Genomic DNA, 20,280 nt, shown 5'->3' with positions numbered 1-20,280 from the left:
AGTGCGCAGCCGCTTCATGAAGCACTTATGATGAATCCCCAGGAGCACGAGTGCTTTACTTATCCAGAGCGCAGCCGCTTCATGAAGCACTTATGATCAATCCCCAGGAGCACGAGTGCTTTACTTATCCAGAGCGCAGCCGCTTCATGAAGCACTTATGATCAATCCCCAGGAGCACGAGTGCTTTACTTATCCAGAGCGCAGCCGCTTCATGAAGCACTTATGATCAATCCCCAGGTACACAAGTGCTTTACTTATCCAGTGCGCAGCCGCTTCATGAAGCACTTATGATCAATCCCCAGGAGCACGAGTGCTTTACTTATCCAGAGCGCAGCCGCTTCATGAAGCACTTATGATCAATCCCCAGGAGCAGGAGTGCTTTACTTATCCAGTGCGCAGCCGCTTCATGAAGCACTTATGATCAATCCCCAGGAGCACGAGTGCTTTACTTATCCAGTGCGCAGCCGCTTCATGAAGCACTTATGATCAATCCCCAGGAGCAGGAGTGCTTTCCTTATCCATTGCGCAGCCTCTTCATGAAGCACTTATGATCAATCCCCAGGAGCACGAGTGCTTTCCTTATCCAGTGCACAGCCGCATCCCGAAGCACTTATGATGAATCCCCAGGAGCACGAGTGCTTTACTTATCCAGTGCGCAGCCGCTTCATGAAGCACTTATGATCAATCCCCAGGAGCACGAGTGCTTTACTTATCCAGTGCACAGCCGCTTCCCGAAGCACTTATGATCAATCCCCAGGAGCACGAGTGCTTTACTTATCCACTGCGCAGCCGCTTCATGAAGCACTTATGATCAATCCCCAGGAGCACGAGTGCTTTACTTATCCACTGCGCAGCCGCTTCATGAAGCACTTATGATCAATCCCCAGGAGCACGAGTGCTTTACTTATCCAGTGCGCAGCCGCTTCATGAAGCACTTCTGATCAATCCCCAGCAGCATGAGTGCTTTACTTATCCAGTGCGCAGCCGCTTCATGAAGCACTTATGATCAATCCCCAGGAGCACAAGTGCTTTACTTATCCAGTGCGCAGCCGCTTCATGAAGCACTTATGATCAATCCCCAGGAGGACGAGTGCTTTACTTATCCAGTGTGCAGCCGCTTCATGAAGCACTTATGATCAATCCCCAGGAGCACGAGTGCTTTACTTATCCAGTGCGCAGCCGCTTCATGAAGCACTTATGATCAATCCCCAGGAGCACGAGTGCTTTACTTATCCAGTGCGCAGCCGCTTCATGAAGCACTTATGATCAATCCCTAGGAGCACGAGTGCTTTACTTATCCAGTGCGCAGCTGCTTCATGAAGCACTTATGATCAATCCCCAGGTACACGAGTGCTTTACTTATCCAGTGCGCAGCCGCTTCATGAAGCACTTATGATCAATCCCCAGGAGCACGAGTGCTTTACTTATCCAGTGCGCAGCCGCTTCATGAAGCACTTATGATCAATCCCCAGGAGCACGAGTGCTTTACTTATCCAGTGCGCAGCCGCTTCATGAAGCACTTATGATCAATCCCCAGGAGCACGAGTGCTTTACTTATCCAGTGCGCAGCCACTTCATGAAGCACTTATGATGAATCCCCAGGAGCACGGGTGCTTTACTTATCCAGTGCGCAGCCACTTCATGAAGCACTTATGATCAATCCCCAGGAGCACGAGTGCTTTACTTATCCAGTGTGCAGCTGCTTCATGAAGCACTTCTGATCAATCCCCAGGAGTACGAGTGCTTTACTTATCCACTGCGCAGCCGCATTATGAAGCACTTATGATCAATCCCCAGGAGCACGAGTGCTTTACTTATCCAGTGCGCAGCCGCTTCATGAAGCACTTCTGATCAATCCCCAGCAGCATGAGTGCTTTACTTATGTGGAAGAGGTGTGGCGCCGCGGCCAGGGCGACTGACGCTGGAATCTGGGGACCACGGTTCGATCCCCGACTCCGGCGGCAGGTCAGCCCAGCACCATGTGACTCTGGGCAATAGCTCGCTTAATCTTCCCGACGGCCCCCCAGCGCCTAGAGACCCTTACGGGTGATTGTGCGCTTTACAAATGTGGACTTTACTTTACTTATCCAGTGCGCAGCGGCTTCATGAAGCACTTATGATCAATCCCCAGGAGCACAAGTGCTTTACTTATCCAGTGTGCAGCCGCTTCATGAAGCACTTATGATCAATCCCCAGGAGCACGAGTGCTTTACTTATCCAGTGCGCAGCCGCTTCATGAAGCACTTATGATCAGTCCCCAGGAGCACGAGTGCTTTACTTATCCAGTGCGCAGCCGCTTCATGAAGCACTTATGATCAATCCCCAGGAGAACGAGTGCTTTACTTATCCAGTGCGCAGCCGCTTCATGAAGCACTTATGATCAATCCCCAGGAGCACGAGTGCTTTACTTATCCAGTGCGCAGCCGCTTCATGAGGCACTTATGATCAATCCCCAGGCGCACGAGTGCTTTACTTATCCAGTGTGCAGCCGCTTCATGAAGCACTTATGATCAATCCCCAGGAGCACGAGTGCTTTACTTATCCAGTGTGCAGCCGCTTCATGAAGCACTTCTGATCAATCCCCAGCAGCAGGAGTGCTTTACTTATCCAGTGCGCAGCCGCTTCATGAAGCACTTATGATCAATCCCCAGGAGCACAAGTGCTTTACTTATCCAGTGCGCAGCCGCTTCAGGAAGCACTTATGATCAATCCCCAGGAGCACGAGTGCTTTACTTATCCAATGCGCAGCCGCTTCATGAAGCATTTATGATGAATCGCCAGGAGCAGAGTGCTTTACTTATCCAGTGCGCAGCCGCTTCATGAAGCACTTATGATCAATCCCCAGGAGCACGAGTGCTTTACTTATCCAGTGCGCAGCCGCTTCATGAAGCACTTATGATCAATCCCCAGGAGCACGAGTGCTTTACTTATCCAGTGCGCAGCCGCTTCATGAGGCACTTATGATCAATCCCCAGGCGCACGAGTGTTCTACTTATCCAGTGCGCAGCCGCTTCATGAAGCACTTACGATCAATCCCCAGGAGAACGAGTGCTTTGCTTATCCAGTGCGCAGCCGCTTCATGAGGCACTTATGATCAATCCCCAGGAGCACGAGTGCTTTACTTATCCAGTGCGCAGCCGCTTCTTGAAGCACTTACAGCATAGCTAAATATTTTTCAGCTAACAGAAGCCTGGGCATGCGGTTCCTAATCCTTCAGCATTAAGGGTTCTACATGGACACCCTATGACATCCACAACTAAAAATAATAACTAAGCAAGTTAGAAAGTTCACATTACAATTTCTTCCAGCACTGGGGGTCACTGAGTACTGGAAGATGGCAAAATAGAGTTCTCCTTGGATTTGGTAACAATTGCTGAGCAGGACGGGGCTTTCCCACAAACACCCACTCCCAGTTAAGAATGTTTGCTGCTTACACTCCCCAGACATCAAGAGACACAAGGGGCATCAGCTCTTACCATGAGGACAGCTTCTGGGTAGATCGACTCCGTGACCACATCGCGGTTGTGCGTAATGTACTCCACCATCTCGTTCAGCCCTGCTCGCTTCACCTCCTTGAATTTCAGGTCGCTCAGGGGGTCGGACACGAAGTCGAACAGTACACAACATTGCCGCAGTTTCTGGACGAAAAGCTCTTCTCGATCAACTGTTGGAGAATCTGGAAGGGATGGGAAATCATGGGATGGCCAATCGGTGTTGGCAAATCAAGCATACAAGATAAAAAAAACTCCCACCAGTGAAGTGATCGGAAACACAAAGAGATGACCAAGATCAACTACTAAAAGAGGGCAACAAGGACAAACAAAGCAGCAGGTGGCCAACAGCAGCACAAAAGTTCCGATCAGGTTAAACAGAAGAACGCCCGCTACAGACAAAGAGGGACATGGCAGTGTAGAGTTGTACATGTACAGTAGATCATATGAGCAAGAGATAGATATTATTAAACAATACCAGATACACGAAAAGCGCAAAATACCATCCTACACATATTCTCGTGTACTCAAAACAGACAAAAGGGCAACTGCTATACACAGCCAGTTGCCTGTAAAATGGTCTTACTCTTGCTTTCCTTAAATAAGGAGGTCAAGCATGACTATTCAGTATCGTGGTGTTGAGTGCAAGGAGGAAACACTATGTGGAGTCACATTCGGCATTTATGTAGTACAGCTGACAAAACCCTGACATCTGTTCGAACAGTACCATATCATGGTGTAGGAAGCTGGCTCTGTATATACTACACCAAAGTCCGGTATAGTGTGCACAGAGTCCAGTGGAACCCCGGAGTTAGGCAGAGGTAAAGTTAGGTAGCACCTCCCTCTCTATGTGTGGTTGTGTGGTCGAGCATTAAGGCTTTATCAGAGGACAGGTGAAGCATTTGTTGTACACACTCAGTCAGCAAATGAATTCACACACTCAAAGACTGAACTTCAGACCAATTGTTTTTGTATGAAAATATTCTATTAGTTATTTTATTTTCTAGAATCAAGCATGCCTGGCACAGGTATGCAATAAGAAATGCGTTACTTACCTGTAACTGCAGTTATCCAGTATTGGTGTCTTTCATAGATTCACATGCCTGAATCATTCCCCGTCATCGAGACGGGAGTCTCCGATACATAGAAAAGTAATGTCCTATAGACATACATAGAGAATAGTAGGCCTAAAGGCCTCACCTTAGTAACATATCCATGTCCTTTTGTAAAAAGGACCAAACTCTAAACAAGAGCCAATCAGCTATCACCTCCCTCTAGAACCTTCCTGGCAGGAGCCTCAGTCCCTCAGATTTTCGTACGCACTAAGCTAAGTAGGCGTATTACTGAGAGAAGTAGGTGAGCCCTTCCAGGGGAGGCGGGAGGGTTGCATGTGAATCTATGAAAGACACCAATACTGGATAACTGCAGTTACAGGTAAGTAACGCATTTCTTATCCAGTATTATGGGTCTTTCATAGATTCACATGCCTGAATCAGAGTAGCAAGGAATGCAGAGTGCACATTTCTGATGGAACAGCATATACTATTCCTTAGATAATACACATCATGCGAGCATGAACCATCATTAGACATCCACAATAAGTATTAGTAAAGAAATGTGCATACCAGAGTAGGATGGAGGGACAGAGGAAGGCTCACCTTACTGAAATATATAGCTGAACACTGCTTGTCCCACTACTGCATCCTTCCTTAGCTCCGTATCCAGGCAGTAGTGCCTAGTGAATGTATGCGGCGACTTCCATGTTGCCGCCCTGTAAATGCCAATGACTGGCGCCCCTGCGAAGAGGGCCATAGAAGTGGACATAGCTCTCGTGGAGTGCGCTCTCACTTTGGAATGCAATGGCTGTCCAGCTTGGTCATGACAGAAAGCAATGGCTGCAGAAATCCATCTGGAGATGCTCTGCTTGGTAAGTGGTAGACCTTTCCTAGGTCTGCTGTAAGCTACGAAGAGCTGGTTAGATTTCCTGAATGTTTTCGTTTTGCCAATGTAAAACTTCAAGCATTGTTGAGATCCCTAGAATGCAGCGATCTTTCAGTGGCCATGCTTGGGTTTGGAAAGAAGGAACGCAGAACCACAGGTTCATTTAGGTGGAAGTCCTACGGGACTTTTGGGATAAACCTAGGATTGGTTCTCAGGATTACTCTGTCGTTTTTAAAACTGTAGAAAAGGATCCTGGATTGAAAACGCCTGTAGCTCACGGACCCTCCTTGCAGATGTGAGCGCCAGGAGGAGTGCTGTTTTCCACGAGACATACTTCAGGTCAGCTCTGTGTACTGGTTCTAACGGATGTTTCATGAGCTGGTTAAGAACCGCATTGAGATGCCAGGCAGGTGGCAACACACTTACTGGCGGGAAAGATCTGTATAATCATTTTAGAAATTGCTTAATCGACCTGCTTGACCAGAGAGATTGACTCGTTGAAGTTCTTTTATAACGAGATATTGCTGCTAAGTGTACTTTAATGGAGGAGTGGGCTAGGCCCTACTGTGCCAGATGTAATAGAGAAGGTAAGATTTGCTCCGGTGAGGAGGAGAAAAGCGGAATGCTTTGATCTGCACACCAAACACAAAAGCGCTTCTATATCAGGGAATACGTTTTGGTCGTTCTATCTGCCCTTGCTCTGGCAAGAATGTCCCTACAGTCTTGTGGAATATTCAGATTGTGGAACTCTCGGAACTCAGGAGCCCGGTAGCTAACCTGAGAGACTTCAGATCCGGATGTTGTTCATTGTGAGCAGAGATGGATACTGCCGCAGGTGGATCGGCGGCTCCAGGGATAGACGGTGGAGCTCTGAACTAATGTTGTCTCGGGCAAGTTGGGGCTATTAAAATTAGAGTACAAGGCTCCACCGAAATTTTCCTGAGGACTCTAGGAAGCCTCGGGAATGGCGGAAAGGCGTACGCAAAGACACTTACGCCATGCGATGGAAAATGCATTCCCTACAGACCCTGACTGGGGATGCCAACCTGCGAAGAGTGGGCATTTGGCGTTCATTCTCGTCGCAAATAGATCGATTTGCGGCGTGTCCCATCTGGAGAAGATCTGGTCGATAATTTGTTGATCTAGCTCCCACTTGTGTGACGATGTTTTCTGAATGCTCAACGCGTCAGCGAGCACATTGTCCACGCCTGGGGCATATTCCGCCCTTAGGGTTACATTGTGGAGTATGAGCCAATTCCAGATTTTTTTGCGACTCGCGAGAGAGTGTCAGCGAGCGTGTGCCTCCCTGTTTGTTGAGGTAGTGCATAGTCGTGGCGTTGTCTGTCCGGACGAGCACCAGGGAATATTTGCTTCTTGGCAGGAAAACATGAAGGGCCAGGAAGACTGCCCGCAATTCGAGCAGATTGATATGTAGTTTCTTCTCCATAGGAGACCACTTCCCGCTTATCTGTAGCTCTTGCTTAAAAGCTCCCCAGCCTTCCAAGGAGGCGCCTGTTGTGGCAATATGAGGAGTAGCCGAAGCAGGAATGACAAGCCTTGAGACAGGTTTTGAGATTACATCCACCATTGAAGGGCTCCGACCATCTGAGGATTCACTTTTATGTGGCCTTCGAATGACCCTGTGCATTGGACTCACTGCTTTGAGAGCGCCTCCTGAAGATTCCTCATTCGTAGTTGACAGTGAGGAATCAGGAGGATACACGCTTACATCATCCCCAGGAGGGATTTGAAGAGGCGGACTGTCAAGACTTTCTTCGAGGCTACTATAGTAGCTAGTGCAAGGGGCTTGTTCATCCTCTCTCTGGATGGGAAAGCTTTTGCCGACCGTATGTCCAGGGTTGCACCTAGGAAACTGATGCACTGAGAAGGTTGTAGGACCGATTTTTCCTGATTGAGGGTGAGACCCAAGCAATCGAAAAGCTTTAAGCAGGCGTTGGAAGACCTGGACGCGTCTTTTAAGGATGAAGCCTTGACCAGCCAGTCATCCAGATACGGATAGACTTGGTGATGGCACTGTCTGAGATATGCCGCCACCGGGGTACGACATTTCGTGAATATGCGCGGTGCAGACCTGAGCCCAAAGGGCAAACGCAAAACTGCAAGTGTCTGCCCGCTACTGCAAATCTCAAGTACCTTTTTGTGATTCCTGTGAATTGGGATATGGAAGTAAGCGTCCTGTATGTCTATGGACGCCCTAAAATCCTGCTTTTACAGTAGTCGCAAGATCTCCTGGATCGTTACCATGCGAAACTACTGTTTCTTAGGAATTAGTTGAGGGCCCTGAGGTCCAAGATTGATCTCCACTTCTTGTCTTTTATCTGTATCAAAAGAAGCGGGAATAAAACTCTTTTCCCTTCCGAGATGGAGGTATTCTCCCTATTGCTCCTATCTGCAGCATAATCGAGATCTGTCATAGAAGCAGCCGTAGATTTTTGTCATTTCCGCTGTCCTGTACCTTGAAAGGACGACCTCCCCAAAGAGGATTGCTTGTTTTGCTGTTGTTGGCGCTGTTGGTATTGTGGTTTACTCTGGCCTGAAGAGCAGGAAGACTTGTATTGATAATTCCCTCTGTGGGAAGACTGTCCTCTTCCTCTATTTCTACTAAAGGACTGGTTCTTGTACTGAAGAGTGCCCAAAGCTCTCGCAGTGTCTGCTTCGTCAATTTGTTGTGCCAAACAGTAACCGACTATCATATGGCATGTCCAAAATCTTTGTTTGCACCTCAGGACTGAAAGAGGTTGCCTTTAGCCATCCTTGGAGCCGCAAGACTGCTGCTCCAGCCAACTGGCGGAACCCTGTCATAGCGATATCCATCGCGCCGTCTATAGTTTCTGACGCCGATGCTTCACCATCTAGCAGAATCCTTTTTACTTCCTCTTTGGATGGATTTGGCAATTTCGACAGGTATGGGGCTATGTGTGCCCACAATTGTCCATGATAGCGTCCCAAGAGCGCTAGAGCGTTCACGGCCTTTACCGTCATCGCCGACATTGAGGAAAACTTGTTCCCAATGTTGTCCACTCTTTTTCCTTATCATCAGGAGGAAGCGACAAAGGGGCCGAAGGATTCCTGGAGTTCTTCTGGGCCGCCTGTGTCACTACGGAGTCCGGCTCAGGATGTCCTGTTAAACACACCGGTGCTGTATCTGGCGCCCTATACTTCTTATCCAACTGAGGGATCACTGGTGATACAGAGGAGGGGTTCTGCATGACCCTTACCCCTTCTGACAATAGGTAATTGATAATCGGTATTGACCTTACTGCCTTCTTGAGAGGTTCTTTGAAGTCATACAAGAAGCAGGCCTGTTCTTGAGAGGTCATTGAGATCTTAAAACAGCCCTCTCTACCACATTATAAGGAATTCCAGAATTGGCGGATTTTCCCTTGTAGATCGCCGTCATAGACTATGACGTCGTAGACGAGCAGTCATAGATGAGGCCGTCATAGACGATCGGTCGTAGACCAGGCTGCCGACGCCGTCGTAGACTAGCCTTTGTAGAGGAGGCCATCGTAGACGAGGCCATCATAGACGAGGCCATCAAAGACAAGGCCATCGTAGACGAGGCCATCGTAGACGAGGCCATTCTATACTAGGCCCTTGTCGACGCCGTAGACAGGCCGTCATAGACGAGCAGTCATAGACAAGGCCGTCAATGACTATGCCGTCGTAGACGAGCAGTCATAGATGAGGCCGTCATAGACGATCGGTGGTAGACCAGGCTGCCGACGCCGTCGTAGACTAGCCTTTGTAGAGGAGGCCATCGTAGACGAGGCCATCATAGACGAGGCCATCAAAGACAAGGCCATCAAAGACGAGGCCATCGTAGACGAGGCCATTCTATACTAGGCCCTTGTCGATGCCGTAGACAGGCCGTCATAGACGAGCAGTCATAGACAAGGCCGTCAATGACTATGCCGTCGTAGACGAGCCATCAAAGATGAGCCTTCGTAGATGAGGCCATCGTAGACGAGGCCCTCGTCGATGCCGTAGACAGGCCGTCGTAGATGAGCAGTCGTAGATGAGCAGACATAGACCAGCAGACATAGACGGGGCCGTCGTCGACGCTCTAGTCGTCGACGATGCTCTCGTCGACGACGCTCTCGTCGTCGTCGACGCTCTCGTCGTCGTAGACGAGGCCATCGTAGACGAGGCCATCGTAGACGCCGTAGACAGGCCGTCGTAGACGAGTAGCCATCGATAAGGCCGTCGTCGACAACGTCGTCGTAGACGAGCCGTCGTAGATGAGCCATCGTAGATGAGGCCATCGTAGACGAGGCCATCGTAGACGAAGAGGCTGTAATAGGCAATGATGATGGTTTTTTCCGTCGACGATCCTGTTGACGATGTTGGCTCCTTAGTCTAAACCTCAGGAGATATAGAATACGCCCTTTCTGACGGGTCCCATGATCAGAGGAGGTGATTACGACGGCTCAGAAGTCGTATTTTTTATATGATTTTTCTCCAAAAGCAAGTCCTTTACTCTCCTTTTCCACAGAGTGAGGAGATTTTGAAGGACTGCGCCCAGAAGACCCATGAGTGGTCTTTTTGAGGGCCTTCTCAGGACGTCCCCCTGAGGAATCAGTCTGAGGAGATTCTCTTCTCTTTTGAGGTCTCCTAGACGTTGAGGGCAACGCCTCATCACAGTAACTGGAGAAAAAAAAAAAAAAAACCTCCTTTCTGGTCGTAACCATATCAAAAGTCGCCCTTCACGACCTCTCAAAAACTTACTTGAGAAAGTGCGACATACCTTGCAGTCTTTGGCCTGCGGTATAGACAGAAAATGCGGTCAGTGTGAGAAACAGAGCAGAGCAACTTCTTGGAACAAGAAGCACAGGCTCTAAAATAAAATTCTTTCTTCTCCTTACCAGACCTTCTATAAAGAATGTATTTGAAGATAATCCATAGTAGAAAAGCAAAGTTATTTAATGAAGTGAAAATAAACACAGAATCTGAGCAGAGCTCAGAGGAGACTCCCTTAGCACAACGTGCGGTAGAAAATCTGAGGGACTGAGGCTCCTGCCAGGAAGGTTCTAGAGGGAGGTGATAGCTGATTGGCTCTTGTTTAGAGTTTGGTCCTTCTTACAAAAGGACATGGATATGTTACTAAGGTGAGGCCTTTAGGCCTACTATTCTCTATGTATGTCTATAGGACATTACTTTTCTATGTACCGGAGACTCCCGTCTCGACGACGGGGAATGATTCAGGCATGTGAATCTATGAAAGACACCCATAATACTGGATAAATACTTTACAGTATACAGTAGTAATGCAGTTTGTAAACAGTTTGAATTGTAATTGTATATGTACTTTGTTTTGACTTACAGTATGGTTGCAGAGAAATGTAATACTTAGTAAATGCAGTACATAGACTTGAATGGATTTTTTAGTAAAATACCAGGTAAGTTACTTTTTAGAGTACTTTTCTTAATCAGAGCAGTATACCTGGATACTACTCTGGGACATTTCCTGAAAACAGGTAAGTAAACTCGTTTTTGTTAGCTAGTGCAATTTTAAAGAATTTCTTTATGTTTTTCAAACTTCACACTAAGAACCATTTCCAAGAAAAACAGTCCATGTTATCCTATGGAGGAAAATAGTGTTATCGGTTTATGGGTAAGTATTTGGTAGTGGGAGTTGAGGTTCTGGGGGTAGACTCAGGGGTCCCCCAGGGTCAGTGATGCACTCTCTAGGGACACCCTCAGCTGCACTAGGGCGGCCGGGTGCAGAGGACCAGTGTTATGCAAGAGGGGATAGGGTGCCTCCGGTTGGTGGCTGCTGACGAGCAGGCCTCAAGGATGTGGGAGCCAAGCTCCTGGGATCAGGGCAAAGGGGGTTCCGGTTTAGCACACAAAGTGCACCAGTAGTGTTGCAGGGGCGGCTGGATGCAGGGTGCTGTTTTGGCATCGGGTGCCCAGTTTGCAATGGGGATTTTCAATTTTGGTTTTCAGCTGAGGGCTCAGTCCAGGAAGACTTCCGGTAGGAACCAACAGCTGGGCAGGTAAGTTGGACGGCTCGGGGACGTAGATGCACCTCAGGTTCTTTTCTCCAGGGCGCAGGGCGACTAGATGCAGTGGTATCTTTTGAGGTCGGACTTCACCTTACCGGGCCACTTGCAGTTGGTGGGAGAGGGCGGGTCTCCGTGCAGAGGCTGCAGGCGATGTCGGGGAGTCCTGAAGGGGTCAACCCACGGTGGATTCAGACTATGGAGTGCTAGGAGACCTCACTGGGACTGATGAGCCACTCGAACTGGGGCATAGGCGACGGGTGCCGTGGTGGTTCCAGGCGTCTGGTTCCTTTTTCCTCAGCAGGCTTGGAGTCTTTCTTTGGTGTTTCTTCTGAACAGAGCTGCTGCTCACAGGAGATCCGGTCTTTGTTGAAGACAGTCAGTCCTCCTAGGGGTTCTGGAGGTCGCTGGCTGCAGGACAAGACTATTTTTGGCATAGGATCTCTGGAAACTGCAGCCGGGCCGGTAGGGATGGGGCAAAGTTAATTGTTCGCTGCAGTCTCCTCTGCTGGGCGTCTTCTTTCGTCCTATTTCCTCTTAGATCTGCTTTCGTGGTTCTGGGCTGCCCCCTAAATTCTGTATTTAGTGGGCGTTTTAGGGGTCTCGAGGTCAGTAGCCAATAGGCTACTGACCTTACGGCAACTACACCCTTGGCGTGCTCACCCCACGTGGGGGAGTGAGCACAATCACTAATCCTGAATGGGGAGTGCCTGCTAACTGCAAGACGGCGGGCACTGAAGAAAGCTTCACCTCACCTACCCCACCTGAGAGGTGGAGTTGGCAGAGGTGGGCACACCTCTCTGCCTCACTTGTTTTTCCCGCTGGTTCTGCCACCCCCTCTAAAGTGGTAGCTTGGTCGAGCAGTAAGGCAGTACCAGAGGACAGTGTTAAGCATTTGTTGTACGCACTCAGTCAGCAAAAGGTTTCACACACTCAAGAACTGAACTCCAGGCCAATTGTTTTTATATCAACGATATAGTTGTTTTATTTCTAGAACCAACAGGTATCAAAATATACGACTCAATATGAAAGATCTCAGCTGAGTACTTTGCAGAAATGCAACAAACTTTGTGAACACAATAGGTACAGGGGTTTGTGAGAAGTTGGCCTGATGTGCAGTGCTCACTATTCTAGTGATCACTATATATCAGTCCAAACAACCCTTATTGATGATTGGTTGTAAGTCAACCTTATAGACCAGCTATCCTAGTAGCATGGATACGAGCAGTCTAAGGCTAAGACTCTAGAGGGCGTGTTAAGCCAGCTGTTTTACCATCACATTACCCCTTGAACACCCAGTGAAAGGACACCACACAAGTGTTATGAAAATAAACAGTGTATCTATTAGAATCACAACAACCCTGTACTCTTTATGAGGACACGGTGCTAAGCACACAACAAAACTCTTATGAAAATACTTAAGTTAGCACGTTATACACAAATGCCCGAGGGGCACGAAAAACCATATATTCTAAAAGTGGAATGCGAAATTACTAGCAGGTAAGTACAGTACTAATAGGCTTTGGAATCGCTAGGACTTGACTATAGAATCGTTAGATTACTTCTAGGAGACCTAGGGGACTCGGGTGCAGAGTGTGCACTCTCACGCGGGATGCGGGACAAAGTCTATGGAAGCTAGAATTCACAAAGTTAGTGTTCACGGGCGAACCCGACCTGGTAGGGAGAAAACGACAGTGGATCCTGACCCTTGGATAGTGAGGCTATGCTGGGACACCGAAGTGCCGAAGTTACCTAGCCCAGGGGCTGCAGCTGCATAGGTCTGAAAAGACGTCGGGAATCCTCGTGCCGGACCAGGAGCCTGGAAGAAGGAAGTTGCTGGCAGGCGACCAGTGAAGGAAAGTTCGATGGATCCAAGCCTGGATCAAGGAAGAAGAAAACCTGAAAGCAGAGGGGACCAAGTTCTTGAATCACTAGCCGGTGATTAAGTGGGCACCAGGATGGCACCGGGCGAAGTCACCTCGACTAGGTGAGTGGGCGACGCTGGCTCTGCAGATCTCACGGACCAGGAGGCGTTGTCGGCGACCAGGATGGAGAGGCGAGCTGTCCCACGATGGATGAAGCTGTCGGCGTCGAAGTTACCCAGGATTGGGCAACAAGCCTTGGCTAATTCAAGCCCACGCGGTGGACTCAAAATGGCGTCTTGAGTGGACCAGGAGGGTCCGGGGTGCTCCTCTTTTGGAAGGGAGCAAGGGCCAGCCTGGAGCAACCAGACCAGCAACAGAAATGTCGTCGGGCGTCGTTCAGAAGGCCACAAGCCAGCGGGCTAGTAGCCAAACAACGCGGTGAGCAGCAAAAAGCAGAAGGGCCCCACGCAGATCGTGGAGATGCTGGGAGGCTGCACTTCGGTGCTGGAGCTGCTCAGGGTCGGGGCTTCTCGGACCCCAAAGCACTCACCAGGAAATTACTCGGCGGGCTTGCTGGAAAGAAGTCGTGCAGTCTTGAAGATGGCCGGTCCCTCGAGGTCTCGTCACACCCACGAATCTCAGCGTGACTGATGATGTAGGTAGAGGTCAGAGGTGCCAGGGAAGCCGGTTCTCGTCGAGCTGGGCAGTCTTGATCCGGAGGAGAGACTTGCAGCAGACCGCAGTGTTCTTAAGATGGTGCCTGCGGATGCAGGGTGACTACTCCTTAGTCACAAGGGAGAAATCTTAGGAAGAAGTCTTGAGTTCCTTTCGTGGAAAGTAGTTTCAGGATTCAAAGATGATCTGATTTGGAAGGGGGCCAGTTCCTACCTTTATCCTGTAAAAAGGGGCTGGCACGCGACTAGGTCCTGCCCTATGGGTGGGACCAGGAGGGGGGTGGTTACACCCACTTCCTTGGCGGGCTTTTCCCCAGCACAGGGTCTGGAGTGACCCTGGAACTGGTTCCAGCCAGCCTATGCACAGTGAGCACCGGGGTGCCACGTGCAGTCACCTTCCTCTAAAGCCCTGCCTACCTGGAATACACAAAACCCTGTCTGGGACGGTGCTGGCACCGCCCCTGGCAGGAAACCCTTTGTCCTTATCTCCTGCTCTGGGAGGACTCCCAGCAGCAGGAGGGCAGACTTGTGTCTCGGTGGCAGCATCCATTTTGTGGATGCTAAGGCTCTGTCTGACTTTAACCGGGGTCAGGGGTTACATACATGTCGTGTCCCTCTAGAAGGGTGGAATGCTAACCCCGTCGCCAGAATTGGCGAGGGGTTAGTATTCCAATTCGTATGACACCTTACTCGACATGCTTTGATAAAGCGATACCAGAGTTGGCATATAACCGCGAGGATTATAATGCACTTAAGAGTATATGGTATGCGATATCATGGAAACGGCTAAGGGATGGATCCCGAAAGCCGCAGACAGGCTCAGCTCATGCCAGAGCACCATCTCACACGATTCCAAGCACTCTGCCTTCAGGATTGTTAAGGCCTGCCATAGGAGTGACTGATAGGAGATCTGTGTGTCCATTTTAGGGTTAGATATAGGTATACTATATCTAAAGCAAAGGGTGATTACACCACCTTGCCCCAGCTGTCAAGCAGCCAGTTGTGTCAGATTTAGATGGCCAGCCAGGGGTGGCATAATACATGCTGCAGCCCCTGGTAGGCCCTGGGTACACCTATGCCCTGGGTACCTAAGGTACACTGTACAGGGACTGATAAGGTGACTCAGTATCCAATTTAGATATGTACCTAAGGTACATGGAATCCATTTTACAGAGAGAGCAGTAGGCCTGGGGCCCTGAATAGCAGGGTCCCAGGTCAGCTAAGTCAGAAAACCAGCAAAACACCAGGCAAAAAGTTGGGGGCAACCATAGTCAGGGATCTACCTTCCTACAGGGTTGCAGTAGGCAACACAATTTACCATTGAGCTCAATGGATTTTCTTTATCTAAACACAGGTGATTACTTTGTAGTTGACTTTGGTAGTTCCAGGACTGGCTCCTAGATTCAGTCCTGGGGTCTAAGCTGAAAACAGTTTAGTAAAAACGTTTTAGGTATTGCAGTGATTTTTCAGGAATATAAAGCTATTTTAAAAGTTCACACTTTTCAACAGAAATCTGGCAATGTTATCCAATGGGAGTAAATTCAGGTTGCAGGTAAAGTATAATCTCGTTACTTTTGTAATCCAGCACTGGGGTCTCAACTTAAAAGAGGTAAGTAATTTTGTTTCAGTATTTCGTATGATTTTTAAACAATATTTCAACTTTTCAAAAGTAGACAGAAGAAATTTCATAGAAAAGTAGACAATGGATTCCTATGGAGAAAATACAGGTTACTAGTAAACCTGGTAAGGATTACTTTTGCGGTTTAGTACCGGGCTACAAGGTACAGTACTGGCTTCTCTCCTGATCACAGGTGAGTACTTCGGAATTCGGCTGATTTTATATGAATATTTTTAGTTTCCAAAACTTCATACTTAGAGGATTTTTCAAGTCAAGCCAGTCAATGTTATCCAATGGCAGGAAAGTGAGTCATCGGTTTTCAGGTGAGTACGCGACTGGTGAAGTTATGGTTCTGGACATAGACTCAGGGGTCCCCCAGGGTCAGGTAGGTACAGTTGGTTTACCCTCCGCGGCGCAGGGGCGGCCGGGTGCAGAGGTAGTTAGGCCTAATGTTATCCAATGGGGGGTCAGAGGGCCTCCGGTTGGTGGCTGCTGGCTAGCAGGCCACGCGGCTGTGGGAGCTGGGCTCCTGGTCACTTGTTCAGGGCAAAGGGGGAAGCAGGATAGGGCAAAGGTGGCACAGTCAGCGGTACTCGGGCGGCTGGGTCCCGGTGCTTTTGAGCCGTCGGGCGCTCAATGTTATCCAATGGGAAAGGTAAAAAGGGAACAAAGGCTGCAGGCTCGGGTCGGAGACTCTCCAGGCGCGACCAGCACTTCGAGAGGTAAGTTGGGATCTTAGAACACAGGTAGGTACCCCCAAGGGAGGCACAGGGGGCTGTAGGGCGCCGGGTGCAGGGGTGTCTTTGGGTGTCAGAAAAGCTTACCCTCAACTGGTCGTGGTTGGAGGGTCCCTGGTTCTGAGGCTGCAGGCGTCGTCTGGTTCGTCGAGGAGGGTCTTTGGGCACTGGACCTCGGGTCCCAGTCGCCGGGGGGACGTCCTCGAGGTCTTAGATCACTCGGGCACGGGCCGGGCTCGGCGAGTGCAGAGTGGGCTGGTCCAGAGCTTCCTGGCTGGCACCAGGGGGGGGGGGTTGTTGCAGTAGAGCCTCTGCTGATGGGAGTCCCAGTCTTTAAGAGGGTCGAGGCAGTCAGGTCCTCTGGGTGTCCCAAGGTGGCTGTTCGCAGGAGTCGCCAGGAGCAGGTTCCAGGATCGACAGGCCGGTAGGGCGGGGGCCAAGTCAGTTGGTGTCGTCCTGTTGTTAGCAGCAGCGCGGCGGGTCTTTTTCTTCTTGATCTTCTTTCTTCTTTTCTTATCGGGATCTGAGGAAGGAAGGTTCAGGGAGCCCCTAAACACTGAATTTAGAGGCGTTACAGGTAGGGCAAGGACAGGGACCAATGGGTCCTGGGTGAGTACACCCCCTAGCCTGCTCCTCTCCAGTGGGAGGGGGCAGGAGCCTAGCTGGGATTGAGCAGGGCTCCCCATCTTCGAGATGGCCGGAGCGAGGGGTCGTGCTTTAACTCGCCTCCTCCACCTGAGGGGTGGGATTGGCACAGGCTGGCACCCCCCCCTTCCTGTCGTAGTTTTTCCTGCCAGTCTTCCCACCAGAGTGGGAGTCAGGACTGGTGGGGGCCAGTTGCTGGGTACAGCAAATGGTCTGGAGAAGCTCACAGAGGCGGCATGCCTTTGAAGCTTCCCCCTGTCCATCCTGGGGGAGGAGACATAGCACCTCGCCCAGGATGTGCTTTGTTGCAGGCCCAGGAGAGCGGGGGGCTCTCCACCCGGGGGTCCAGCAACATGTCTGCTGTGTGGCAGCCTCTGCAGCCTCTCAGTCAGGACGTGGATTGTAGGTTCGGGTTTTGGAGGGCATTTCCAAGATGCCCTCTTGTGCATCTTACATTAAATCCCACACTGGCATCAGTGCGGGTTTAATGTGCTGAGAAGTTTGATACCAAACTTGTCAGTCTTCAGTGAAGCCATTATGGTGCTGTGGAGGTCGTAATCACAACCTCCCAGCACCATATACTCTTAATGGCATCACTGCACTTACAGTGCCCAGGAACGGACTGGGGTACTGTAGGGGCACAGGGCTCATGCACCTGTGCCCTCACCTCTGGCATAGGGCACCCAGCTAAAGGGGTGACTGAAGTATGCCAGGGCAGTGGGTTCTGTAGGCATGGCACTCAGGGATGGGTGTCATGTCGACTCTTGTTTTAGTTCTGTATTTAGACACAAGGCAGTGTGTGTGTGCCAGGGTACAGGGCCCCTGCCCTGAGGGTGGCACAATACGTGCTGCAGTCCTCAGGGGTCTTCTCTGGTCACCATGCCTTGGGTACCTAGGGTACCATTTACTAGGGGCTGATAGGTGGCCAGAGATGCCAATTGGGTTTTAGTTTCAACACAGTTTTAGGGAAGGAACACAGGCCCTGGGTACCTGATTGGCAGGCGCCCAGGGCACACTCAGTCAAAGCACATCAGCAGTTCAGCAAAAAGTGGGGGCATATCAATGCAAGAAAGATGGCACTTTCTCACACATGTCCACTCTGCACTTTGTTTTGCACCACAACACGCAGCCTGCAAAGGCAGTGTGTGGGTGTCTGGGTACAGGGCCTCTAAGGGTGGCACATTAAGTGCTGCAGCCCTTAGAGGCCTTCTCTGGTCACAATGCCCTGGGTACCTGTGGTACCGTTTACCAGTGGCTGACCTGTGGCCAGAGATGCCAGTTGGGTTCGTTTTGGGTAAAGAACACAGGCCCTGGGAACCTGGCTGGCAGGGACCCAAGGCCCATCACGTGACAGTGCATCAGTAGTCTGGCAAAACATGGGGGGGGTTACTGAAACAGAAACCCACTTTCCTACAGAGGGCACTGGAATAGAAGCTTCTGTGTGTTGGAGTTGAGTAATGGATTGAAGTGCAAGTGCAATAGAGCCTGAAGTGAATAAAGGAGGCCCACTGAAGCTGTGGTAAAAGGGGTTGGGGAAGGGGATGAGGCCTATATTATAGGAAAGAAAAACAATGGACATCATGACAAAGCCAATAGAAGTGGGATGGAGCTTTGGTATGGCAAAAGGAAGCCAGCTTACCACATATGAAGTAAGCCTTTGTGCAGCAAATTATTGGGTGCTTGGCAGCCAAGCGCCTAAGAAGAACAGGGTTTTATGAGAAGCCACAGGAGACTAGTAAAGCATCTGTGTCCGCCCACTGATGTAGAATGAGGATGGGACAAGTGGATTTCTTTTCCAGGCAAGAATATTTCTTTAACATGTTGTACATTGGACAAGTATGTGTTTTCAAAAATCCACACCGATGGGCAGCATGTGCCTCGTGCTCCAGCGTCGCTGGACTCTGCATCGACGTACTGAAGACCAGCATGGAACGTAGAGCCGGAGTTGGCAAAGGCATCGGTAGGATCCCAGTGGTGTTTTTGGGCAGTCCACCTGGTACAGAAGACAACCCAGATAGACGTATCCCACATGGAGAGCCTCTCGGCTCCACGGGACCCATAGGCACACCACAGGAAATCAAAAGGGATCCGAAGAGTGTCGTCTGGCCTTGGGGAACCCTTGAATCTGCCTTGGTGTCGCAGACAGGCATTCAAGCTCTGGTTGTGCAGGGACAAGTTGCAGGATTGGCTCCTTTGCGGATCAACGTCGTGAGCAAGGTTCAGAGGCATGGTGACGCCCTGGTACCTTATCAGGATTACAAGAGTGTCTGTAATGGGTCAAATCCCACTTGGATTTCTTATGCTTTGTCTTAGACTTACCAGAGGATTTGGAGCGCAACAACAAACTACCTCAGACCGACTTCTGGACCGGGAACAGAATCAAAACCAACCTTTGGATCGGTTTAGACTTCTGATGTTTGGCGATAGACTTTTGTCTTGAGGTTCTGAATGCCCTTTGGCTTCTTCGATGTGCAGTCACTGCAGGACTTCAAGCCATGAGTCGACCTCAGACAAACCTGATGGGGATCGATCAGACATTTGCTTGTGACAGTTTCTAAAATGAAAAAAAGTTTCTCGTCTTGGGAAGTGGCATTTTCTACTAGACACAGGTTTTGTTGAAAATTTCTTGAGGTAAAATGGTCTTGAAAAGACGATAGTTGGCTCCGAATATGCGTCTTGTGGTGTGGAAAGAAATGTAATAGTGTCAGTGCGCCGGAGTGGCGCCTATATAAGCTTTGGAGTGGAACTGCGTCAGAGCAGAGACACTGTGCATCACGTACAAGTGTACAGAGGAACTGCTCAAAAGTTTCCAGATCCACTCCAACGCCTGGGGTGTATTCAAAATGGAGAGGCATCTGCGGTTACAAGTCCCTATCAGAAATTCACTTAAATACTTCAAGGCAGATATAATCTGATGTACCAAGTTAAAAACGCTTCCAGTTGTTAAAGAAATCTGCTTTCTTGTATTTTGAAGACACCATATCATACTCTTACCTGTGGTTTGTTGCATAAGTTGCAGGTCATATATTTTCGGGCCTCGGCTCGTGCGTGGCTCAAGCACGGGCTGGTGGAGCCAAAGCTAACCCTTGGCTCGGCTCTCCATTCATTTTGTTGGCACGCGCACCTCTAGTGTAAATCGCAAGTTATAAATGGGAGAGGCTGACAAGAGGAACCAGCAGACAGACGTCAAATGAGCCGTGGCCGGCTCGTTGCAAGGTGGTCCAGCTTTCAACAATACACTGCATGCGGATACTGCTGGAAATCAGACTCCAAATCCCACACC

General features: G+C 49.7%; 1 protein-coding gene across 2 annotated transcripts in view; it reads right to left on the bottom strand.

Annotated features, from left to right (window-relative positions):
• Window positions 1–20,280, bottom strand: part of PPP2R5D (protein phosphatase 2 regulatory subunit B'delta) — a 242,482-nt gene that overhangs the window by 108,473 nt on the left and 113,729 nt on the right. For both annotated transcript variants that reach the window (XM_078647239.1, XM_078647238.1), the window contains exon 4: window positions 3,477–3,676. In XM_078647239.1, the coding sequence (XP_078503365.1) occupies window positions 3,477–3,676 (200 nt within the window). The remainder of the gene's footprint in view (window positions 1–3,476; window positions 3,677–20,280) is intronic.

This window comes from Lissotriton helveticus, chromosome 6 (assembly GCF_964261635.1).
Source record: "Lissotriton helveticus chromosome 6, aLisHel1.1, whole genome shotgun sequence".
In the NCBI taxonomy this organism is placed as follows: Eukaryota; Metazoa; Chordata; class Amphibia; order Caudata; family Salamandridae; genus Lissotriton; species Lissotriton helveticus.
The sequence above is the reverse complement of the archived record's forward strand: the minus strand, read 5'-3'. Positions and strand labels throughout refer to the sequence as shown.